Source organism: Maniola hyperantus, chromosome 12 (assembly GCF_902806685.2).
Source record: "Maniola hyperantus chromosome 12, iAphHyp1.2, whole genome shotgun sequence".
NCBI lineage: Eukaryota > Metazoa > Arthropoda > Insecta > Lepidoptera > Nymphalidae > Maniola > Maniola hyperantus.
The window spans coordinates 2,378,234-2,405,422 of record NC_048547.1 but is presented as its reverse complement, the minus strand read 5'-3'; the positions used below and the strand labels follow the sequence as shown (position 1 = coordinate 2,405,422).

The 27,189-nt window shown below is 36.8% G+C and overlaps 1 protein-coding gene across 1 annotated transcript; it reads left to right on the top strand.

The window, feature by feature from the left end:
- Positions 1-576: 576 nt before the first annotated feature.
- LOC117986938 (aminopeptidase N-like) lies at positions 577-26,226 on the top strand. Its single transcript, XM_034973896.2, has 13 exons — positions 577-1,482; positions 5,323-5,496; positions 9,315-9,632; positions 11,374-11,563; positions 12,026-12,285; positions 13,110-13,302; positions 15,031-15,217; positions 18,760-18,857; positions 21,123-21,305; positions 22,361-22,539; positions 23,353-23,472; positions 24,178-24,268; positions 24,567-26,226. Exons 1-13 carry the CDS (start codon positions 1,025-1,027, stop codon positions 24,669-24,671), a joined length of 2,556 nt encoding a protein of 851 aa, XP_034829787.1. The 5' UTR covers positions 577-1,024; the 3' UTR covers positions 24,672-26,226.
- The last annotated feature ends 963 nt before the right edge of the window (positions 26,227-27,189 follow it).

Sequence of the window (27,189 nt, the reverse complement as noted above, 5' to 3'; positions counted from 1 at the left end):
AGTACATATCGACCTTTAGAAGGAGATAGCGGATTTGTAGAGCATCGTCTCTGTCGTTGAGACCGACATAACGTCATAATATAGGCATGAGTGACAGAGACAACGCTCTACAAAGCTGAACTGTCATTCTAATACATTATTTTCTGTCGCGTACTCTAAGGTTAATGATAAACTAGCTGACCCATCCCGGTTTTGTTCGGGTGAAATTCCTGAAAATTCCTCCTTAGTGACAGTCTACTTAATACAAAGATAACCTTCTTGCCTCTGGGTCTTATACCCAGAGGCTTGAGCTATTGTGTTGATATGGCAGTCAGTCTGTTTCCTTTTCCTAATTTACTTTTGTAAATATGAAAAGCTTTTTTTCGTATAAGCAATAAACGTGAAAGCATATCCAAATGTCTTCCAAAACACCACCCGCGCCAGTTTACAAGGACCCGTGACATTACATTGAAGCGAAGATAATTTCCCTTTGTTATAAAATAAAGGCAGAGAGGTTACGGCTCAAATGAAAATGGTAGTGGCCGGCGCCAATTTTCCGTCGCGTTCAAATGAAAACGCATTCGAAGTTCGAATTTCGAAGGCGCGTCGCGTCGGCTTCGGACGTAAAGCGTTCGCGTTGGTTTACTTTCAGTTAAGCGGGAAGAAATCAAATTTCGAACGCGGTTTACATTAACAACACATTTTAGTGTCATCTGTTTTTTAATAATTATTGAATTCGAATTTCAAACTTTTAAATAATTGTGTGAGAGTCTGGGACCAATTTGTTTTTACAGTTTTTTTTATTAGGTATATTTTTAGCGAACTCACCAGAAATTTTTGATACCTTCTGTAGATTTAATTAGTAGATTGAATTTATTTAATTGGGGATTTATGACATTATAAGTTCGTATTTTAAAAAATAGTGAATACATAAGCGATTCGAAATATGTTTTCAATGAAATGTGAATCTGAAATTTTTATTGGAAATTTAAGAAAGTGAGATAAATAGTGTAAATTGAAGCAATTTATTAATGTGGACTTAAAAATGTTGCTCTTTGCTTTATTCATGATATTATTTTCGTCAGCGTCCGCGTACGTCTTGGAAGAAGAATGCCTCAACTACACAGTGTACCCAGTGCAATACGAATTGACTCTTACCCCTCATATATATAAGGACGGAAATTCATATTATGACTGTGATATAGTGATTACTGTGATCGCAAATGGACCAAATGTTAATATTATTGAGCTGGATGCAAAGGATTTGGAAATTAAGCGGGATTCCGTACAAGTTTGGGATGGAAGTGTGAACTTAGTGAATGAATATAGGCCGTATGAGTTTGATAATACGAGAGGAAAACTGTTTATTTACTTGAGAGAGCCTCTGCAACAGTACAGTGTGTCAAGGAAACAGTACTTTATAAAGATTTCTTTTATCAAGAGAGTGGGTTTAGACAGTGATGGGATTTTTCTTACGGAATACGACGAGTACGGTCGACCTCAGTAAGTAATTTATTTAAGTAGCGTAACTTTTTTTTAAAATATTAGCCAAGTTAATTGCTGACTAATATTCTCCTTTCCCCTCCAATTAAGCGTAAAGCTTGTGCTAGGAGTAGGTACGACAATAGTGCAACGGATGGGGTTTGAACCGGCGACCTTTCGGTATTCAGTCCGCTCTTTTAACCGTTGAGCTATCGAGGCTCTTCTCATGGTTTTGCATGTTTTATTACTACAACCCTTATTATAAATGCGGAAGTGTGTTTGTTTCTTGGTTTGTCCTTCAATCACGCCGCAACGGAGTATCAGATCGCCGTAATTTTTTGCATGGATACCTAGTTGAAGACTTGGAAAGTAGGTAGGTACTGAAACCTACTCCTAGTACAAGCTGTACGCTTAGTTGGAGGGGAAAGGGGAATATTAGTCATGACTAGCTTATGTTCGCGACTTCGTCCGCGTGGACTACACAAATTTCAAACCCCTATTTCACCCCCTTAGGGGTTGAATTTTCAAAAACCCTTTCTTAGCGGATGCCTACGTCATAATAGCTATCTGCATGCCAAATTTCAGCCCGATCCGTCCAGTAGTTTGAGCTGTGCGTTGATAGATCAGTCAGTCAGTCAGGACTTTGAATTTTATATATATAGATAGATGAAAAGAATAACATGGGTAATATTCTTTAAAAAAAATGTTAAATAGTTAGTTAAGCCTTGCTACAGATGTATTCGGAGCGAACTAAGTATAGGTACCTTCTCCTACGCACGGACCCTGAGACCTCTTAGAATGGTAATAGAGCATTAAACATACACTATTATAGCTTCGATTACATCTGTCATATTTTTGTTTCTTTTAAGCCAGTCAGTTTTGCCATTAGGGAAATGGACTGTAGTACCTAATAAAATGATGTGAAGTTTTGCATAACGGTAGTTTATGGGGCTAGAATTCGTTATTCATCATCATCATGATCAACCCGTCGCCGACTCACTACAGAGCACGGGTCTCTGCTCAGAGTGAGAAGGGTTTGGCCATAGTCTACCACGCTGGCCATGTGCGGATTGGTAGACTTCACACACCTTTGAGCACATTATGGAGAACTCTCAGGCATGCAGGTTTCCTCACGATGTTTTCCTTCACCGTTAAAGCAAGTGATATTTAATTAATTGAAACGCACATAACCCCCAAAAGTTAGCAGTGCGTGCCGGGAATTGAACCCCCGACCTTCGATTAGAAGGCGGACGTCCTAACTACTAGACTATCACAGAATTCATTATTAAAGAAAATATTTTTTAAAAATCTTGTTTTTTCGTTATTTTAAACATAATTTATTATTAACGCCACCGCGCCGTACGGAAGGCGATTAATCACGCCACAAGGTGTAACGCCAAATATTTTTTTAAAAATTTAACATAAAAAATATTTTTCCGCCGAAATTACTCCATTTTTTTGGTGAAACTGATAAATATTTGTTGTTTATGGATTGTGACGTCACTAATTCCTTTAGTACAGCGTGATTTTTTTTTTAATTATTTTCTTTAATATTGAATTCTAGCCTCTTAACCCTTTGTCCATCTTTAGGTAACCATTCAGTTCTGTGTCCACTTTTCGTTGATTTCCCTTGTCATATTATGTTCCGTCCAATGTCACTGCCCCCCCCCCCCCCCGTTTGAAATTACCTAAGTTTTAATAAAAGTAGGTACCTGCTGCCTAACAACACTACCTATACTGATTAGTACTATTATTTATTCAGTGCCTATGGTAATGAGTCTAGGTGCACTAAATCAGGCATATGATAATGAGAGCCGACGAACACGGTAGTCTTTTGTCTACTAATTATAATTTGCGTAGTTTCGATTATTGACTATCAGTAAAAAAGCCGTCCAAGTGCGAGCCTGACTCGCACCGAGGGTTCCGTATTACAGTCGTATTCTATCGACATCTTGCACGATAAATCAAAAACTATGAAGCATAAAAATAAATAAAAATCTGTTTTAGAATGCACAGGTAAAGCACTTTCATTATGATATCCCAATTGATATAGTTCTTACTTCGAAAATTGAAAATACTATTATTAATTCGTGACCATAATTTTTTTTAAATGTAACCCTAAATTCATGGTTATCAGATTTTTCCCCTTATGTCTGCTATAAGACCTACATACCTGCCAAATTTAATGATTCGAAGTCAACGGGACGTACCCTGTAGGTTTCTTGACAGACCAACAGACAGACAGACAACAAAGTGATCCTATAAGGGTTGCGTTTTTCCTTTTGAGGCACGGAACCCTAAAAAACCAGTCAAGTGCGAGTCGGACTTGCAGACGAAGAGTGCGTACCATCATACAGAATCATCATCATCATCAACCGATAGACGTCCACTGCTGGACATAGGTCTCTTGTAGGGACTTCCACACGCCACGGTCTTGCGCCGCCTGGATCCAGCGGCACCCTGCGACTCGTCTGATGTCGTCCGTCCACCTAGTGGGGGGGAAGGGGGAAGGGGGAGGGGGTCTTCTATACAAAATACAGATGCAAAATCGCGAATGTATTATTCAATTATTTTTTATTGTTTTGTTTTTAAATTGGATCGGGTTCAAATGTAGGTTACCTATGACTGGATCTGCTATGAATAGCCATGCGTCTGTGTGTCACGGTCGAGCGCCCGGCCTTGGAGGATGTTGAACTAGTTTATCAGTCGCCATAACTAACTTGCGAAGTTCCGTTCGTGGTCTGTACCCGTAGTACAAGATTTTACGTCTCACCAAACGAAACCAAATTCGAGAGTCGAAATACTTCCACGTTACAGTAAACTGGATCTTAAATGCCTTGTTTTAAAGCTCAAGTTTGTCTACACTTCTACAGCCAGCGCTCCAAGCGGAAACATTGCGAAATTAAAATCAGTGGCATTGAATATTTGACTTCAATTCAAGGCTGTTTAGGTCCATTTTACTGTAACGCGGAAGTATTTCGACTCTCGAATTTAGTTTCGTTTGGTGAGATGTAAAATCTTGTACTACGGGTACTGTATTGTGGTTAATACTAATAATACCCCAGTCTAGGTACAATGGTATTCATAGGTACAATCGGACGACGGAGACGTCTAGATGCCTAGAGCAATCGACTAGCAGAGTCGGCAGAGCTTTAATTAGGGACTTAGTTATATAGGCAGTGGCGTGCAGGTCATAAAGGCATAAATGCACTGCTTACCCCAGTTGTTTAAACTCGATGCATATTTTTCATTATGACCTGCCAGTGAACAGGCTTACTTTACTTAACTAGTGCCTACCCTGGCTTCAAACCCTGTGCACGCCACTGTTAATACAGGGTGTAACCAGCCCCCCGATTGTGTTTGAATAACCATTTCATGGCTATCGCAATCGTCAAGAAATTCTGCCCTTTGATTGGTTGATTCGCTGTTTACATTTTTTCACAGCCAATCAAAGGGCAGAATTTGCTAGACGATTGCTATAGCCATGAAATCGTTATTCTTACACAATTGAGGGGCTGAACGCTAGCAAAACTTAGCGTTATTATTATATTACCTTAATACTAATAACCATTTGCCTCATTTTCTAGTTTTAGTCATTTAGTATTTTTCAAACCCGCAATGCGTATAACGTGCAAAACGTGGGTCAATGCCCCTCCTACGACACGGCATTGATTCCGAGTGGCCTACCTACGCAACGTTCGTTGACCTCTAGCGACAGTCATGTTTTATCTGCAATATATCGTAAACTTTTACAAAATTATAGGTTTTTTTACATTTTATTCGCGTTTTTTTTTGTGGTATCATATCAGTAGGCGATAATGCCACGACGAAAATAAATGTAAATATATTTTCTTTTATCAGGTACCTCTTCACAACCCGGCTTTCACCGAACAAGGCCAAATATTTCTTCCCGTGCTTTGAAAATCCTCAATTTGAAGCTGTCTTCAAGTTCAAAGTGTACGTGGCGACACCGCAACCCAACCTCCAGTATTGCAATACGAGCCTTGTTATCGCCGAGGAACAGAAACGACAAAGGTAAATATATTATACTAGCTTATGCTCGCGACTTCGTGCGCATGGACTACACAAATTTCTAACCCCATAGGGGTTTATTTTTCAAAAATCCTTTCTTAGCGGATGCCTACGTCATAATAGCTATCTGCATGCCAAATTTCAGCCCGATCCGTCCAGTAGTTTGAGCTGTGCGTTGATAGATCAGTCAGTCAGTCAGTCACCTTTTCCTTTTATATATTTAGACTATCTGACTAACTAATGCCCACGACTTCATACGCGTATATTTAGGTTTTTCTAAATCCCGTGGGAACTTTTTGATTTGCCTCGTCATTTCTAATTCGAACCGCTAAGATTTGGAACACCCTTTCAGCATCAGTTTTCCTCTCCAATGCCAATATGGGTACCTTTAAGTCAAGAGTGAATAGGCATCTTCTAGGCAAGCGCGCTCCATCTTAGGCTGCATCATCACTTGCCACCAGGTCTGATTGCAGCCAAGCGCTAGTCTATAAATTAAAAAAAAAAAACCGGCCAAGTGCGAGTCAGGCTCGCGCAATGATGGTTCCGTACTACAGTCGTATTTTTTCGACATTTTGCACGATAATTCAAAAACTATGATGCATAAAAATAAATAAAAATCTATTTTAGAATGTACAGGTGAAGACCTTTCATATGATACTCCACTTGATATAGTCACTCACTTCAAAAGTTGAAAATACTAATTATTAGTTCATGAACACAATTTAATTTTTTTTGTGTGATCTAACCCTAAATTCACGGTTTTCAGATTTTTCCCCAAATGTTAGCTATAAGATCTACCTACCTGCCAAATTTCATGATTCTAGGTCAACGGGAAGTACCCTTTAGGTTTCTTGACAAACAGACAGACAGACAACAAAGTGATCCTATAAGGGTTCCGATTTTCCTTTTGAGGTACGGAACCCTAAAAAAGTACCTACCTACTAAGTAACACGTTTGACGCCTTGCGATAATAATATTTGTGATAGATGTCTTTTCTTATTACCAAGACATGGACGCTCGAGTTGTCCAATAAAGGCAATAGTTGTTGCACATATTCCATATTCAATCATCGATTGATCAAGTAATGAGTATCCACAATAATTGACACCGTTTCCACAACCACTCGCGTACCATCGGTTGCTTTATATGGACAAGAGATTAAGGGCTTGGCTGAGTGACAGCGTATTGCTTTTATACTGTTGGTTTTTTATAGACTTACTATTATATTATAACAACATTTTTAACTACCTCTACTACCTATCTTCTTAATAATCTTTAAATCATTTCAAAATCGGTTCGCTATTACGACAATGCGTCTAAATAATATAAAAAGACCCTACCCTGTAGGTTTCTTGACAGACAGACGGACAGACAGACAGACAGACAGACAGACAGACAGACAGACCGACAGACAGACAGACAGACAGACAGACAACAAAGTGATCCTATAAGGGTTCCGTTTTTCCTTTTGAGGTACGGAACCCTAAAAAGGATAAGATAAGTGACTGACTGACTGACTGACTGACTGACTGACTGTTTGATCTATACACGCAGAGCTGAAACTACTGGACGGATCGGGCTGAAAATTGGCATGTAGATAATTATTATGACGTAGACATCCGCTATGAAAATATTTTTTGAAAATTCAATCTCTAAGGGTGTAAAACGAGGTTTGAATTTTGTGCAGTCCTCGCGGCGCAGGCATAAGCTATTTATCGATGAAATACTAAATAATTAATCTGATATAAAAGTAATTTAGTTATTAATCTTGCAACGCGACCAAAAATTTATTTAAAGCACTTAAGTAACTGTGATTAAAATTTGTTTATAACATTTTTTTCAGTGCTTATAAATAGTAAATGTAGGTAACAAATTCGCTTACACTTCAACCATATCCTATAGTCCGCGACAGGTCGAGATGGCAATCGGGGTATGAAGCGGCGGGACGCCCCGCACCGGGTAAGAGCGGGGCTGTGCTGTGTGTGCTCTGATTGCCATCTCGACCTGTCGTGTACTTTAGGTATAAAGTACACGAGACCAATTATATCAGGAAGCCGTAGAATTTTCTATTTCCGAGTTGTATACCCATTTAAAATAATGAAAAGAAAGTTACCCTTAACTTAGTAACTTACTCAATAAAAACTTGTTAAAGACTTAATAGTCTTTAAGTTCCAATGTAAAGAATCTGATTTATTTCTGCAAAAACTTTGAGAGGTTTTTAAGGTGTGTCTACACTGACAACTAATTTTATAATTGACTAGCTTATTCCCGCGACGTCGTCCGCGTGGACTACATACATTTCGAATCCCTATTTTACCTCCTTAGATGTCGAATTTTCAAAAATCCTTTCTAAGCGGATGCCTACATTATAATACTTAATTATCTGCATGTCAAACTTTAGCCTGATCCGACCAGTGGTTTGAGCTGTGCGTTAATAGATCAGTCAATCAGTCAGTCAGCTTTTACTTTTACATATTTAGACAAAATGATCATTAAAGATCGTCCCTGGAATATTTTGATTTTTGCCTTTATAATAACTATGGTATAAAATGGCTATAAACGGAAAAATTAAGTCCGTTTTAATAATATGTTTCTTCTTGGTCAAATCGTTCCATTCTTTACTAATTCATGCATCATGATAATTTTTCAAACCTGTAAGTAATAAAATCTATATAAATATACTGTAGTAAAGGAAATAAAGGAACTATACTGAGTGACTGATTTATCAACGCCTAACCCAATTCTGATCTGAAGTTCAGCTCAGAATTGGAGCTGGACTCAGAATTGCACAAAGATTTGCACGCATTACACGTCTTACTTTGACAAAGAAAACGGCGGGAATTTTAAAAATTCCCACGGGATAGGAAGTAACGAGGATTTATATTTTCACCGAGTCAAGCTTCGAGCGGCCTGGTGATGAAACGAACTGCATGCCTTTCTTTAGTGTGAATGCATCATTAGTTCTCGTACAAGAGCAATTATATACTATTCATACCCATTTTAAGACCGTCTGAAGCGGTGTGGTCTAAGAGACCGCGCGTCGCCTTTTATGGAAGAGTGGATACTGGATATGTCTCGCTAATATTTCCTTTCCCAAGCTTATTAAATTAATAAGTTCGCTTGAAAAAGTTGTATGGATTTGAAGGGAAACTAGTGGGTTACCTAGTTCGATATGAAAGAAATAAATACCACACACCACTTAAACTTACCTAGGTAGGTAACTAACTACCTCGCGCAATTAAGGTTCTCAATTCGTCGGAATCTTTTTTTTTTGTTTTATGTATGTTCCCCGATTACTCGAAGACGCCTGGACCGATTTTGAAAATTCTTTTTTTGTTTGAAAGGGTATACTTCAAAGTTGGTCCCATTTAAATTTGGTGAAGATCTGATGAACATCTTCGAAGATAGATACTGGAACTCCTCAACGGATAAGAGTAGGTAAATTGCTCGCGATCAGTGAAATAGCTTAGTAAACAGTAGATTTTTAGGTAGGGCCACTAAAAATTGTGAAATAAAAATTTTTTACAAAAAAAATAAAAACCGACTTCGATACACAAACACTAAAAATTTAAAAATAATTTAATTTATTACCGAACATATTATGTATACAAGAGTTAATATAGTTCCATAATAATATTTTTTGGGGTCGGTGCGGCGTAATAAATTAAATTATTTTTCAATTTTTAGTGTTTGTGTATCGAAGTCGGTTTTTATTTTTTTGTAAAAAAAATTTATTTCATCTCGAAGCCATTCAGGGCGTTTTCGACCCCCCTGTAACTTCGTTATAGATAAAGCTAGAAGCCTGATATTTTTCTTTCCAGTTCATCAAGCAGCTACACGATCATCGAATACATGCCGTCTCCTCAAGTGGCACTCTACCAAGTCGGGTTCCACCACTCCAATTTCGGCAGCCGGCAGAACACTGCGAGGAAAACTAACGACACGCTAGTAATCTGGGCACCAGGTTCTTCTTTAAAGCATTATGACTTCATATTGCTTTACGGTGAAACCATTATCAATTTGCTTCACGAATATGCGGGGGTCAATCGGCCTCTTGTGAACGGCCCGATCAATATAGTCGCCGTACCCAAACTAATACACGGATATGAAACTGGGAGCTGGAATTTGTTGACTAACAGGTAAGCAATATAAGAGAGTTCAGATGATTTTTTGCGTTGAAACTAAGAACTCCATTAATACTTCTGTGATGTACCTACTTACATAATAATATAAATGTAATGTTTATGTAAGTTGTTTTAATTTATGTATATATTATATTACATAGCATCTATTTTGTTCTTTTCATGAGTATTTATATCCTCTTTTTGTACCAATTCTACTCCCTTTACAACCTCTCGAACTGCCAAGGGTCACTGGTAGAGATCTCGCATAGAGATAAGTGCTTCCCAGTCTACTTTTGCTCTCTTTTTCTCTTTACTGTAAATGTTTTTGGTACAAATATTTATAAAAAATCGAGAATTAGGTATTTATTGTTTTAACTACCTACTTAACTTTTTCGTGATTCTTTAAAAATCAAAAAAGAAGACAGTTTAAAATTTAAATTAAAAAAACTTTTTTATAACTGGTGGTAACAAAAATAAATGTATATAGGACGCGACAGTTCAAGATGGCAATCGGGATGGGGACGCCCTGCACACCCGCACAGCCCCCGTGCTAACCCAGTGCGGGATAGCGTGACGGGACGGGACGGGCTGATTGCTATCTCGATCTATCACGTTGGTACTATAGGTACATTAAGTATTTGAATGAATGCTCTCATAGTTCGGAAAAGACGTGTTTATTTTTGCAATACTCTTGAATAAAATGTATTTCTAAAAATGAACAAGGTCAAATGAACACAGCTGTTATATTTCAGAACAGTCATTATGTTTATCGGTATTGAAGGTGAACATAAATTAAATATAATCGGCCTACAATGCAAAATTGTATTAACAAACCGACAAAATAAAGAGATAACGTTGTAACTTCAAGTATTTAAGTATTAAAATCCTATAAACCGAGAATATTTCATGTAGGTTCAGTAAGAAGCAAGAGATTAAAATCTATCAACGTTGAAAGCATGAGATTGAAATCTATCAACGTTGATGGCGATATGTAAATTGGAGCGTCGTCGAAAAAACTGAAGTATACGTAAGTCAAATCTTGTGAAATAAAATTCGGTAGTACTGAATGCTAGACTTTAAATCAAAGGTCACCTCTCGATCGATTTTACTCTGATTTTATTGTATCGACATTCGATGAAAAGTCTCGACGCGACGCTCAAATTCTATCAACGTTGGGAGATGTAAAATCTCATACTAAGCCCACAAACTCTGGTTATTAATCTAAGATGAGATGCTAATTACTGAATCATATTTTGAGAGGAGCAAAATAATAAGAGCTTATTGTGCTTTTATTTTATTATTTTTTACTTTGTTTGTTAAAAAAATGTTTTTTTCTATTCTAAGAACAAAATAGAATTAAATATTAGAACAAAATAATATTTTATTATTCTATTTATTTTATGATTATTATAATATATATTATCTGTCCCGGCTTTACTCACGTGTTTAGTCGACGTTAACCCGACTAGTTTCGAACCCATCCGGGGTCCTTTTTCGAGGGAGTCAGTTCGCGCACGCGCCGCGCTTGTGACTGCGAGCCGCGCGTGCCGCTGCCCGTAGAGCCCATAAACATAATGTTTTAATTTATGATTACCGTCATAAAATACGAATATAAATAATTTAATCGCGGCGGTGCTTTTCATAAGATGTGGTAAAGTAGCGCCTAGGTAGCGCGACACAGAGGGCGTTTACTTCACATAATATTGTGCTCAAAAGAAGCATAAAGTTTTTATACTGGAGTTTGTTTCTCTTTTAGTGACACAAAATTATCTTACATCAATGAATTCACGAGCATAAAACAGATGGAACAAATGAAGTTTGAGCTAGCTCAGCAGTTGAGCCGGATTTGGCTGGGCAACCCAGGGGAGGTTCAGCGCACCCGTTGGAAAGAGGAATGGTTTAAAGAGGGCGTTGCTGGCTACTTAGCTTATTATTTGTTAACTCAGGTACATAAGAAAATTACTCAAAAAGCTTTTAAATTTACTAAATTATGATGACGCACCAAATTAAAAAAAAGCTTTATGAACTCAACTTTCGAAGTTTTGGAAATAGTCTAGTTGTAAAAACTGTGTTTAAAAACAATCATAAGAACAGAAAATATAAAAAAAAATATCCGATGCCTATGCAGCAGTAGTGATAGTAAAAGTGTAACAAACATCCAAACTTTCACATTTATAATATTAAGTAAAGATTAGGACTCACTTCCCGTTCCCACGTTAGTCGCTTGATTTTGTGTCAAAATCGGTTTCCAACAAGTGAGAATACTTAGCTTCATAAAAAATACCACTGGAATATTCGATTTAAATCCAAACCCGACAAACAACAAGTGGGAACGGAGGGTTAGGATTAGGATAATCTTAAGGGATAATAAAAAGGGTACTGTTTAAAACTTCAAAATTATGTTTTAGTACAATGATGGTACGGTATCATACAATCAAAGACTACCAATCGACATGTATGGATTAGAGATGAAACACAAAGCGATGGCAGTGGACTGGGCTCACAGCGCACCAGCACTAGCTTCCTTCAACAGGACATTGGCTATAGAGATACCGACGAGATATAAGGAGCTGGTGACTATGAAGACAGCTTCGTTACTATGGATGGTTGAGAATTGGCTCGGACCAGAGAAGTTCCATCAAGCTCTGGTGAACTATATCAATAGCAGGTATTTATCTATGGTATAGGTAAAACCGGCCAAGTGCGAATTTCCTTTTGAGGTAGGTACGGAACCCTAAAAATGTATTCAAGATGAAGCTGCCTTGATTCTGTTGTGCATCAAAAATATTGCCAAGAAGCGTGTACAGTAGCCGGCAGGCATCGACCTTTAGAAAGAGATTTCAGCTTCGTAGAGCGTTGTCACTCATACCTAAGTGACGTTTTGTCGGTTTCAACGACAGAGACAACGCTCTACGAATCCGCCATCTCTTTAGGTCGATGTATCATATTAGTTCCTGCCGGGTACTGTAGAATGATTTTACACTAAAACGGTGCATATCCTTGTTGCGTAGAGTTCAGCCTCTAATAGCGTTCTGAGGACCTTTAGTTACAGGTTCCATTATTGATACTTAAAGCACTGTTACAGATAGATAGATAGATAGATAGATAGAAATACTTTATTGCACACAAAACATGAGATAAACAAGACAAAAAAAAACAAAGAAACTACAAGCTAAAAACAATAATTGTATGCAAAGAGAGCCTTATTGCTCAGAGCAATCTCCACCAGGCAACCTGTGCTATATTGCGTCATGTGCTGACAAAGGGTCCTGACTCCAGTCTTAGGTTAAGTAGGTTTTGATCATACTAACAACTAGGTAACCGCTACTAACACTATGATGCTCGATGGTCAAAACTTTTGTGTTATTATTTATTTACATGTAAGTTTTCTAGAGCTGTGGAATTCCATCAGAATTCGATCTGAGCGAAACAGAGCTATTGATTTGTTTCTTTCCTTACAAACACGTAGGTAATTTAAATTTTGGTTTTCAGGAGAGGACAATACATATCCCTGATAGACTTCATGGCAAGCCTGGACCAGGACACAGTTGAATGCTTCCATCAGTTCTTTAACGGGTCCACGTCATCGAGGGTCTTGAACTCTTGGTTTCATCAGTCAGGATACCCTGTGGTTAATGTGCTAGTCTTGAGAGATAGAACACCTAATGCAGTACAATTGAAGCAGGTATTCATGTTTGAAAATTTTAATCAGACTTTAGACAGAATCACCATTTTCATCTACTATTTTTTTTCGTTATTTCCCATTAATATCGTAGCATGATATTGCACTATCAGGGACACTAATTTATGAAGATTTATTTTCACTTATGGTGAAATGGGATTGAAGTTGTACACGGATGCTCTCAAGACGCGTTGCGGGAGACTGACGCGGTACGGGATCGGTAGTCTGGGCCGCTCGAGCGCAAATTTGTTACACGCTTTTTATAAATATTTAAAATTCTATGTGCTCTCTTACCATAAAATAATACCGTAATCCTTTGGTGTATTAAACGTTGAACGTAAATACGAAATTTTATTGAAATTGGTTTTATATCAATCGAATAAAACAGATTTTTCTCATAATGGTCGTGTAAAAAATGCGTATTTTGGGGAAAATTCGTATTTTTTTTTTGTATCGGGCAAATTGTGCCAATCGTGTTTTGGCTCTCGTAGTTCAACTAAAGAATGTCTTTAATTTTTATAATATTCTTTGAACATCCGAAATGTGTCTCAACACCTTTTTTTGGGACGCATTTTAATGCTATAACCATTATTAAGAAAACGAGAATAAGCTAGAGAAATGGAAAAAATGCAGCCAGTATTCTTGACACCATTCCACGCGGGAATTATTTGTATAGTAATTAAGATAAGGCTAGCCTTAAGTTTTATTGTAGTAATTTAAATTCTATCATTAAAGTAGAACCCTGCTCAAGTTCTTCATTTTAGAAAGCCAGATTGTATCGAATTTATCAACTAAATCGATGAGATAAGCTTCACAGGCGTTATTTCCGTTTACGTATTTAAAATTTAAATATTATAAACTTATTACTTAAGGAAGTCTTTTGTCGCGATAATATTATGTCGGAAAATATTCTTATACTTGTACCAACGATTTGGAACAATAAATGATTTATTTATTTTATTTACTTAACATTTAAAATAGTAGGACCTAGTTGGTATTTAGACCTTGCTACACTTTATATTGAAAAATTGAACATAATTGGAATGACTTCATGGAATGATTAAAATGGCGTTAATCACAATTACAGCAGTAGACCTGATCGAATCCAATTACATGACGTCCTAAACGAGGAGAAGGAGGAAATAACACAATTTGAAACAATTTTATCGATTTTATTCATTTAAGTGTTTTGAGTTTCAAATAAATCAATTTTTCTTCCAGCTTACCTGTTTGCCTACTTGTTTTCCATAATCGTCATTTTTTTCGGGTTTTCTTTTATTTTCCAACTTCCGTATTGTATCGACAGGGTTCTTCCCAAATATAGAGCCAATATTAATATTTAGATTTTCTTGAAAGTTTTTATAAAAATTAGTTACAATTATAATGTTAAGTATATTAACTGCTACTAAGTATATTTACTGTCAACTAATCTAGGTACAGTACATACAAATCCATACTTCCAACTAATATAATAGATGCGAAAGTGTGTCTGTGTGTCTGTCTGCTAATCCTTTCACGGTCCATCCGTTCAACCGATTTTGATGAAATTTGATACAAAGGTAGCTTGCATCCCGGGGAAGAACATTGGCTAGTATTTTTAACCCGGAAAACCAAAGAGTTCCCACGGGATTTCTAAACACCTAAATCCACGCGGACGAAGTCGCGGGCATCATCTAATTAATAATAAAATCAAAGAGTTGTTTGTTTAGTGTTCTTTATATTTATTTTCAGGTAAAGTTTAGCTTCATCGAAAAAGATGGGCACGACTCCAATTACCTCATCCCCATTTCATACATCGTTCAGCACAATCAGAACTGCTATAACTGCTTCCAGCCAAGGTTCACCATTGGGAGCCAGACCTATACCTTTGGAGAAAACCTTAATGGTGGTTGGATTATATTGAACAGAAATGCTTCAGGTAATACTTATGTCAATGCTTAGGTATTTGATGATTCAGGTGCAGAATATTATTTACTAGATGCTCGCAAATGTGTCTAATATTTAGCTTTTAATAAATTTACCTTCTTCTTCTTCTTCCTTACCTTATCCCACGCTACGTGGGGTCGGCATAACATGTCTTCTTCTTCCACTCATTCCTGTCATTCGTCGACGTATTATCCACTTCTTTTTCACGCATATCCTCTTTCACGCAATCCACCACCATCCACCTTTTCTTTGGTCGTCCTCTCCTCTTTTTTCCTTCCACATGCATACTTAACATTCTTCTAGTGACATGGCTTTCTTCCCTCCGCATTATATGCCCATACCATGCCAGCCTATTACCCCTCATCTTTTCTACCACTGGTGCTACTCTCAAACTACCCCTTATATATTCATTTCTTATCTTATCCATCCTTGGTCACACCACACATCCATCTCAACATTCGCATTTCAGTCGCATGTACTCGCCTTTCATCCGTCCCTTTTACCGCCCAACATTCTGAACCATACAATGTGACAGGTCTAACGACTGTTTTATAGATTTTCCCCTTAAGTTTAAGGGGCATTTTAATAAATTTACCACTAATTAATAAATTTAATATTTGCTAGTTACCACCCTACCGGCGAAGCCGTGCCGTCTACTCATTAAAACAAAGCAAATTAATACAAATTCTACTGACCTGCCATCATCAGAGAGTATGAAATATCCACCTACCACCTCCATAACCAGGGATATTGTCATTGCAGCACACCTATCTGCTAAAGTTCAACCAGCCCGAAAATAAGTGGCGAAAAATCAGTTAAGTAGGTACCAATGTGGCCGGAATATACCTAACAACATGAATATCTACAAGCCAAAGTAATAAAATTCTTTAAAAATTGTGTGTTTGTATGTGGGATACGTAATTCTTGTCAACCTCGAAAACCACTATAACCTTAACCCACACAAGTATATGACTGTTTCCTAGAAAAAAAACATGTGTGCAGCTCACATGCGGTAGAAGTAAAACCTTCAGAAAACTAAACATCGAAAGAATAAGACGAATGCGAACTAATATTACAAATGCGAAAGTCTGTCTGTCTGTCTGTCTGCTAGCCTTTCACGGCCCACCCGTTCAGCCGATTTTGACGAAATTTGGTTCAGAGATAGCTTGCATCCCGGAAAAGGACATAGGCTACTTTTATTCCGGAAAGTCAAAGAGTTCCCACGGGAGTTTCAGAAACCTAAATCCACGCGGACGAAGTAGCGGGCATCATCTAGTAATCTATATTTTAATCTCAGTTTTATCCATGTTTGTCTCTTTTTCGTTTCATCAAGTTTCAAATCTCGACCGAGACGGTACTAAAGAATTTTTGTGGGCTCTTCTCAGACCTGGGCGCGTTTTGAACTCTCGTAGCTTTAGTTTTAAGTTCGCGTAAAAATTATCACCACTATGTCTTACAAATCCATGAACCGACAGGCAAAAAGTGTAATGTATTAACTACTAGCTGATGCCCGCGTCTTCGTCCGCGTGGAATTAGGTTTTTAAAATGCCGTGGAAACTCTTTGATTTTCCGGAATAAAAAGTAGCCTATGTCACTCTCCTGTGGCCCTACCGCGGTTGTTTGACAGCTAATGTCACGATCGCAATCATCTCTGATTGGTTAATGCTCGCTCACTATTGGCCACAATGCATTGTTGCAACAAGAATCGCACAAATTCAGCCAATCAGAACAATTGAGATTGTAATAATGATTGATGCAGGTTTTAGACAATCGCCCTGGTCTTTATGCAAAAAATCACGTCAATCCGTTGCACCGTTGCGACGTGATTGAAGGGCAAACCAACAAACAAACAAACACTTTCGCATTTTTAATAAGGCTACTGATATAATTTAATTTAATCTTTAATTTAATTTATTTATTAAGTCGGACAACAATTGATCCATTATGTGTTAGTAACAATAAATACTTAATAACTATGTTAATACTTAAACACTAAGGAGTTAGTAACAAAATACTTAATCACTATGTTAGTACTTAATAACTAAAAGGGATTTAGTCCTCTGCACGAGTTTCCCCAACAGAGGACTATCCATTTTGCCCGCTATCATGCGCAGGATCCCGTTGCTGCTTCCTCGGACTCTGGACAACAGTGATGCTGTTTTCTTGCGCCAGATGGCATCGAAGCCATCTGTCCGCGCCTCAGCAAACATAGCTGATGCACTACAGAACCGAGGTTGCCGCAACAAAATCCTGAACGCATTATTATATTGGACTCGCAGCGCATTGTAAGCCCTTTGCGTGTACTGAAACCACAAGCTTGCCGAGTATAATAAGGGCTACTGATTTTGAATAAATTATTTGATTTGTTTTGATTTTAACTTCTACAAGTAGTACAATAGGTACTAGGAGACGTGAACTTGAAACCATAGCATTGGCACAGTTGGTCCTATCCGCAGCAGCCTTGGCCGCGGTTCGAGTTAGCAATAAACAGACTATTTCCGTCCGTCTGCTATGCTCGGCCCACGCGTCCATTGCTAGCGGCTTCCCACACTAATAATTATTGTTTTGTAAATAGTAGCTAAGCATTATAGTTTAGTCTATTGATTTTTTTAGGGTTCCGTACCTCAAAAGGAAGAAAGGAACCCTTATAGGATCACTTCGTTGTCTGTCTGTTTCTGGTGTCTGTCAAGATAACCTATAGGGTACTTCCCGTTGACCTGGAATCACGAAATTTGGCAGGCAGATCTTCAAGCACTAAAAAAGGAATAATTTCGAAAACCGTGAATTAGTAGTTGCATCATTAAAAAAAATTAAAATGTGTTCATGAACAAATAATTAGTATCTTCAATTTTCAAAGTAAGATAACTATACCAAGTGGGTACATTCTAAGACAGAATTTTATGCATAATAGTTTTTGATTTATCATCCAAAATGTTAAAAAATACCTTAGTACGGAACCTCCGGTGCGCGAGTCTGACTCGCACTTGGCCGGTTTTTTTTTTTTTTTGTGTCTCTGACCTTCATTGATACCTTCGTTCGCGTGGATTTCGTGCTAGGCTCCCTTCGGGTGCGGAAACGAAAGGGACCCTATTACTAAACCTCCGCTGTCCGTCCGTCTATAATCGAGCTGTATCTCATGAACTGTAGGTACGAGAGTGTGTATTTCTCACGGAACAGAAAATTTTCTGTTCCGTGGTATTTCTATCGCCGCTAGGTACTATGCTAAGACTGGTCTGAAATAAATGATTATTTATTTTATTTATACCATGTAGTTACGAGGGTACGGAATCCTTCGTGTGCGAGGCCGACTGGCGCTTGATGGATTTATTTACAAATTCTCATAGTTTTTTTTATACAAAGTAGGTTCCTATCCTAATCTGTGTCCAGAGTGCAAGCTATCTCTGTGGCAAATTTCGTAGAGACCGATTCAATTTTAAGGCATAAAAAACAAAGAGATTACAGTAACCTATGTACTTATCAAATAAAAATTTGATATTGCACGAGTATTAAGATTTTTTATTTTAAAAATTTCAGGATATTATCGAGTCAATTACGACGAAGACACATGGCGATTAATTGCGAAGGCGTTACAGGAGGACCATACGTCTATAAATGAATTAAATAGAGCGCAAGTAAGTTTGTTGCCTAACTATGTCCCACTGCTAGTCCTATTCAAGGGCGGATCCAAGGGGGGGGTCACGGGGGTCATGACCCCCCCTGGGCTGCGTCCAGGACCTAGGTGGACCACTAATTAAAATTGTTAAACATAATGTTTTTTATATTTTTATATACCTAAATTTTATGTAAGTTCCTTCAATACTTAATCAATTTAATATAATATTTTGTATGATGGCAAAAACATTATGTTCTTGCGAACAAACGCATCCAAATTTGAATTTTACCGCGCCACCGCTACGTTTCATCGAGATGTCACATTTCGTGTGTCGTTCTTCAATTATTGAAGAACATCACACGGCACTTGCCCAGGGCCCACGATCGATTAGGGCCCAGTAGTCCCTGCCAGATCACCAAACTATAACAGACCAACCGATATTTTAATACCCAAAAACATATTTATTTCGATAAAATCAACGGTCAAAAAAGCCATCTCAAACAAAGGACCGTAGAGATTGTTAAATAGTCTTATATCCGATCTTTATTGCCTTTACGCAAATGATAGAATATTTCATTCTTTTTCACACTTTTTAAAAAATTCCCGACAGTAAAAACCTCTAAAAGTAAAAAATAATATGTATTATATACCTATAATGTATTGGTCGGATTGGTCCTTTACGTTTATTATTTATAGTAAAGTTTTTATTATCCAAGCGCTCGTTGCATCTGGGGACCCCTAAAGATAATAGATAGATAGAAGATAAAATTATTTATACAACAGATGACTTTATAGTTTTTAGTACAAAATTTTTGGCATTTATCGATATCGTAATACAATATTATTTCTGACATTTATCTTTTCTTTTTTTGTAAATAATGTCATAAATTTTGCGCTCGCTTCGCTCGCACGTACGGTCCCCTACGATTAAAAATCCCTTCCGAGATGCAAGCTATCACTGAGTAGTACCTACCTACCTACATTTGGCCATGAAAAAGTACCTAACAAGATGATAGACAGACAGAAAATTTCGCGCTCGCTTCGCTCGCGCTTTTGCTCTGTATTAGTTGTTGCCCGCCCGCAACCTTGTCCGCATTGATTTAGGCTTTCAAAAAACCGTAGGAACTCTTTGATTTTCCGCATAAAAAGTGTATGTAGGTTTCCGGGATGAAAGCTTTCTCTGTGTAGTACCTGGTCAAAAAGATAGACCGTCAAATGGTAACAGATAAGTAGATAGACACGCTTTCGCATTTATAATATTAGTAGCTACCTTATGATTTTATCGTAAATATATGAAAAATTTCGCGCTCGCTTCGCTCGCGCTTTTACTTTATATTGGTTGATGCCCGCAACTTCGTCCACATAGATTTAGTTTTTTAAAATTTTCGTGAGAACCCTTTAATTTTCCGGGATAAAAAGCCGTTTCCGAGTGTAAACTATCTCTGAATAGTACCAAATTTTGATTTAGAATATGGACTTTGAAAAGGTAACAGATAGATAGAAACATTCGCATTTATAATACGTCTTGAACGTGACTTATCTGCTTTCTTTGCCTATTCCAAGAAAATAGTACCTACTCTGTCAAGATCATAGGGGCCCCGTTATTCTAATGTGCCCAGGGCCTCCAATAGGTTAAAGACGGCCCTGGGTGCGGGTGTGCGGGGGGGTTGGCGGGGGGTGCGTCCCCCCCCCCCCCCCCAACCCCCGCTCGTCATACCCCGATTACCAACTCGACCTGTCGCAAGAGGTCGAGATGTTGTGACTTGACGACGACTATGTGACCCCCCCCTGGCACCAAAGCTGGATCCGCCCTTGGTCCTATTGCTGGTTCCACTGCTGGGCTAATGCTTCCTCGTTGGAAGAGCTAATACTTATAAATCTTCTGTGTTGGTTGGAAGGGTATCAAATAATATAGTACCTACTTAAAAACTTTTTTTTAATGAAAATATGAGTAGGTGGTACCCTTATTATAAATGCGACAGTGTGTTTGTTTGTTGGTTTATTGGTTTGTTGGTTTGTCCTTCAATCATGTCGCAACGGTGCAACGGATTGACTTGATTTTTTGCATGGGCATAGATCAAGACGTGGAGAGTTACATAGGCTACTTTTTATCCCGGAAAATAAAAGACTTCTTCAAATAAAAGATTTTTTAAAAAACCTAATTCCACGCGGACGAAGTCGCGGGCATCAGCTAGTTTATAATCAGGGTACTGATTCTTTAGACACAAACTTTCGCATTATTAATATTAAGTATGGATTAACATGGATTTCCATTTATTTCAAGATCGCGAACGACGTGCTAGCATTATACGCGGCTGGCAGCTTACGTGAAGATATTGCGCTGGGAGTTCTGGAGTACTTGAACAAAGAGATCAGTCATGTGGTGTGGGACGCCGTCATATCGGGCTTTCACTCCCTGAAGACAGAGGGCGTTAAGATGACAAGGGCGTCGTATGAAGAATGGAAGGTAAATCGCCAGTTTGTTGTTGGTTTCTTTTCAGACCTGAGGGCCTAACATGCGCCCCACGCGAAAATTTTGTCTACGCATTTTCTCGTGTTCATTCATAGAGATAGACGAGTAAATGCGTAGACAAATTTTCTCGTGGGCGCATGTTAGGCGTGCTGGGCGCGTTTGGAACCCTCGTAGTTTTAAGTTTACATACCTAACTATTTATATAACCATTGGATACATCAATCATTAACTTACAAATTCAACAAATGACAATCAAAGACGGTAAAATGGAACCTATTTCGACAAAAAAGGGAACCCTTATATAATCACTTTGTTGTCTGTATGTCTGTCTGTCTGTCTGTCGTGTCTGTCAAGCAAACCTATAGGGCACCCGTTCCCGTTGACTTAGAATCATGAAATTTGGTAGGTAGGTAGGTCGTATAACACAAGTGCACGGAAACCGTGAATTTGTGGTTACATGACAAAAAAAAATGTTTTTTATAAGGAGGTTTCCAGGCAACGTTCGAGAAAATTTTCATAGATGGCGCTGGAAACTTCCACCTCTAAAGATGAAAAATAATACCTAGGTATATATATCTATATCTATATCTATGCTTGAAATTTTTAAATTTAAATCTGATGCGAAATTAATTAGTTACTTCTATTATGGTTCACAGATTTTGTGGGGAAGAAACGTAAGGAAAATTGCAGTGCACGCTAGCTCTTAATCTTCATCTATGTCATTGATTGACACGACCTAAACATTAAAGCATAAATCATATTATAGATATAGGCAGTTATTTTTCATTTTTAGTGGTTGTAAAATTCAGCGCCTGCTATGAAAATTTTCTCGAACGTTGCCTGGAAACCTCCTCATTGTGAACACAATAATGTTTGTGTTCACAAAAAAATATTACTAAATCACACATAGATGGCGCCGTTTGTCATTACCTTGTAGTGTTGCACATTAAAATGTTAAAATATCTTGTACGATGATACCTACGGAACCCTTCGTGTGCGAGTCCGACTCGCACTTGGCTGGTTTTTAATATTGAAAACACTGTTTTCAGCAATTCATGCGAACTAAGATCTCAACAATATACAAGAGGTTGACAGTGAGTCCGGAACAGAGCAGCAACATCCGACTGTACCGCAGCGCCGTGGTACAGTTCGCCTGCGACGTCGCCTACCAGCCTTGCTTGCAGCAGATGACCCAGCATTATCGAGAACACAGAAATTCTAATAAGAGGTTCGTATTTTATTATTCACTAGCTGATGCCCGCAACTTCGTCCGCGTGGAATAAGGTTCTTAAAAATCCCGTGGGAACTCTTTGATTTTTCGGAATAAAAAGTAGCCTATGTCCCTTTCCCTATGGCTTGTATAGTACGGTATAATAACATTGTAAATTGAAAAATTAAAAAGAGCAACCGCCGAGTTTCTTGCTGGTTCTTCTCGGTAGGAACGGCATTCGGAACCAGTGGTAAATTAAAACTACCTGACTATTCATAAACACTTTTAAAAAGTTTACATGAATAAAAAAACATTCTATTCTATTCTATTCTATTCCAGGTCTCAAACTATACCCAGGCAGAAAATCACGTCAATCCGTTGCACCGTTCCGACATAATTGAAGGACAACCCAACAAACCAACAAACTAACAAACAAACACACTTTCGCATTTATAATAAGGGTACCTACTGATTTCAATAAACTAACCAAAACAATATTAAACTATGCCTAAGTACGCATAAAGTTTTCTCTTGAATCACTATCTATTGATGAAAACCGCATACAAATCCATAGCGCAGTTAATGATCTAAGCGTATAGAGGGATGGATGACGGAAAGCGACTTTGTTTTATACAGTGTAGAGATATAAATCCCGCAAAATTGCTATTGCGCTGGAATCATGTCTCTTCTTCTTCTTAATTTGCTTTATGGCTTTCAGTAGTGCCACACCGAGCACAATGCACTTCGCCAATGTCACGTAGAAGGGGTCATGTCTCATTAACATCGATCTCATTAATATTCTAGAACTTATTTACTTATCTCTAATTTCAGGCTGAATCCAGACTATCGTGAAACCTGCTACTTCCTTGCACTCAGTAGCGGCAAAACTGATATTAGCGGAAATTTGAACAGATTTGAGCTTGAAGACAAAATGAACGCTGAGCATAGATTGTAAGCTTTTTATTAATGTCTTGACGAGTATGAAGCTATAATTTAATAGTCAATTTTTATAGTCAATGGTACTGATTCTGAACTCAGCTTAAAAGTGTTCGCGTCTTGTTCTTACCAATGTATTAAGAAAAGGACCTATAAACCTAATTTAATTTAGAACTGTCAAACCTCGTGAATTTAGCTGCCAGTCGCGAGCCTATTGTTTGTAGCGTGCACCAAAATTCTATCTATAAATTTATAATTCTTGTTCCGTCCTTTTTAAGCAATATTTAAAAAAAAAGATGCAGATACTTTTTACTTAGTTTAGAGAAAAACATGAGTATCGATGCCTCTAGTAATTTTAATCAATATACCTAAATCAATATCAGTAGATACCTACTGAGTTGGATTGGTTAAAAGGATCGAATTTCATATGCGGCAGAAAATAATTTATATTGACTTTTAGAGTGAGATTTCGGCTGTGCAGAGCGTTGTCAATCGTTTTGACGTTTGTAGACGTTTTATGGGTCTCAACGACAGAAAAATGCTCTACAAAACCACCTCTTTCTAAAAGTCGATTTACATAATTATTTTCTGTCGCGTACCTACTGTATGAAATGTTCCCATGAAGAAAATATTAATAAAAGAAGTTTTGGAGATATTAATATTATGGAAAAAAGATGTATCTACCTACTTAATAAAATTTTCATATTTTTGTTATTCCAGGCGATTAGAAAACAAATTCTTGTACAGAATTCCTAAAGGAGAACCTAAGCCTCTACCATACATGAAGTCCACAACCACTACTACAACCGAGGTAGTTATTTCAGTCTTTTAGTGATATTAAAATCAATAAATGGCTTTCTACACACCTTCAACACTTTTAAAACAGAAAACTGAATAAAAACTAGTAATATTTGCAATAAATTACTATCACAGAGGCTTGTTGGGCACAGGTGACAACAGTGCCAGACAAAAAATGTGTTTTTGTCTTTATTACCCTTCAAAGCTTTTCCATATACTTGGCTTGCTCTAACAAGGCATTATTATTTCGATGTCAAGTCTACCTTGATTCTTTGTCTGAGAAGTATATTTAACTGCTCTTTATTTTCCAGATTGCAGTCACATCCACGCCTCATGTCGCAGGCAAAGGAACAACTGCTTTCGTTTCATTGTTAACAATATTAATTGCATTGTTTAAACTTATGATATTTACTTAACTTGATGTCAAGGATTTTATTACTAATTTTTTAAGACAATTTTTTAAGTAAATATCAATAAAAATGTAGCACTGCCCTCATTTTCAAATTAGTGTTTTAAGCATCAGCAATTTTTATTCTTTTGAAACTTTATACCTATATTTTACTATTTTAAAAGTATCAAGTAGGTATCTAAGTACCTACCTAGTAGTTTTCGACTAGGTTAGATTTTGTGAATTAAAAAAGTCGAGTCAGACACACGTACCCAGGGTTCCGTACTCGGGTATTTTTTTCAACATTTTGCGCGATAAAACCAAAAACTTTTATGCATAAATAAAAATCTGTTTTAGAATATACAAATAAAGACCTTTCATAATATGATACCCCACTTGGTATAGGTAGTTATCTTACTTTGAAAATTGAAAATACTTATTATTTGTTCATTACCACATTTTAATTTTTTTGTGTGATGTAACCACAAATCCACGGTTTTCACATTTATTCCTTTACTTGTGCTATAAGACCTACCTACTTGCAAAATTTCATAATTCTAGGTCAACCCTATAGGTTTTTTGACCGACACGACAGACAGACAGATAACGAAGTGATCCTATAAGTGTTCCTTTTGCCTTTGGAGGTACAGAACTCTAAAAATACTAGAACTTGAAGCTAAGAATATTTATATTTCGATATATTTAATATTAACTTTGTTAACATTCCTCTTTTGAAGTGGTGTTTTTAATAAAACTTACATTGAGCCTTAAACAGTGCCTTAAGAGTGTACTAAATTGCATTTGAATCAGTGATATTATGCAAAAATATCATTATATTATAATATACATATGCAGTGGCGTGCAAGTCATAGAGGCATTAATGCACTGCTTACCCCAGTTGTAATAGCTCAATGCATATTTTTCATTATGACCTGCCAGTAAACAGTACGGCGATTGTCTAAAACCTGCATCAGTCATTAGTACAATCTCAATTATTCTGATTGGCTGAATTTGTGCGATTCTTGTTGCAACAATGCATTGTAGCCAATTGAGAGCGAGCATTAACCAATCAGAGATGATTGCGATCGTGACATTGTAGCTGTCAAACAACCGCGGTAGGGCCACATGTTCCTACCTAACTAATGCCTACCCTGGCTTCAAACCCTATGCACGCCACTGTACATATGTATAAAGAGCGTTACGTACGTATACGTTATACGCGGCTAAAATGAAGACGCATTTTGCTCGTATTAATATTGTAGTGGATATGGATCTCTTGTATTCTCGTTCGTTTTCTATCTACTGTCTTACTCATTCGCGAACGAATTTTATACATGCCATGTAATATGAACGTTCCATATCTATGGTATAATCATTGATTTTAATCAATTCAGTGCAGGTAAATATAATTTCTAGTCATAGTAATAATTAATGTTCACAAGTCTTATTTTAGGTTCACTTCAAAAAACACGAGTAATATGCTTATTACTAAAATCATATTTATTGTTATTTTAAATTATTTCAATAAAATGTACATAATATTAATCTTTAATAAATCCTACTTAACATTATAACTAAGCTACCTATATAATAAAATTATTTAAAAAAATTACTTACAGGTTTATACTGTTTTTATTTTAAAAATAAAGTAAATATAACAAATTGATACCGTCTATTTATTTTATCCAAATTTGAAACAAGAGGACGCGTTTGCTTCAGATCTGGCAAAACATAATATTAATTAAAAAATAATTCCTTAAATTCTTAAACTATGAGTGATAATGCAGTAAAAATTAATTTATAAAAAATACTTAGGTACCTATGATATAATAATAATAATAATAAGCTAACAATAATCCATTACATAAAATTCACTTTGTGCAAATCAGACGCGCTCTAAAACTATTAGTAAGAAGTATACGGTTAAATAGTCTTAGGTATGTCCTAATCATCGAATAAAATTAAAATTATTATTAATGAAGCAATAATATAAACTTTATAATTTTAAATAACACTGACATAATCTTTTAATGTCATAAATATAATGCGATCTACCTAACTTACACACCTAATAAATTTAATAATTATTATTACTTTCTATTAAAAACAATTTAAAATATTATTCACTTTGTGCAAAACTGACGCTGTCTAAATACCACCTTATTTATGTGATTATATATCTTAAACCTAAAAGTTAAAAATACACAATGTATCAAACAATCAAGTTACATAAGTCGTAACAAGCTGTGATTCAATTATTTATAGTTCTTATCTTCGCTCTAATACATGAAAACTATTTATCTTAAATATAGAATATAGTATCTGATACAAACCATAAGTAAAGCCCGATGAAACCCAATTATAAAATAATATAATACTCGTAAATTAAAATATATTTAAATAATGTTTTCGCATACTAGAGCATAATATACAATAATATTAGGAACTACAAATACTATCGAAGAGATAGCAAAGAGTATCCAATACCTTACAAATACACTACATAATTAACCATCTGCCAATAAAAAAAAATCTAAACTATGATG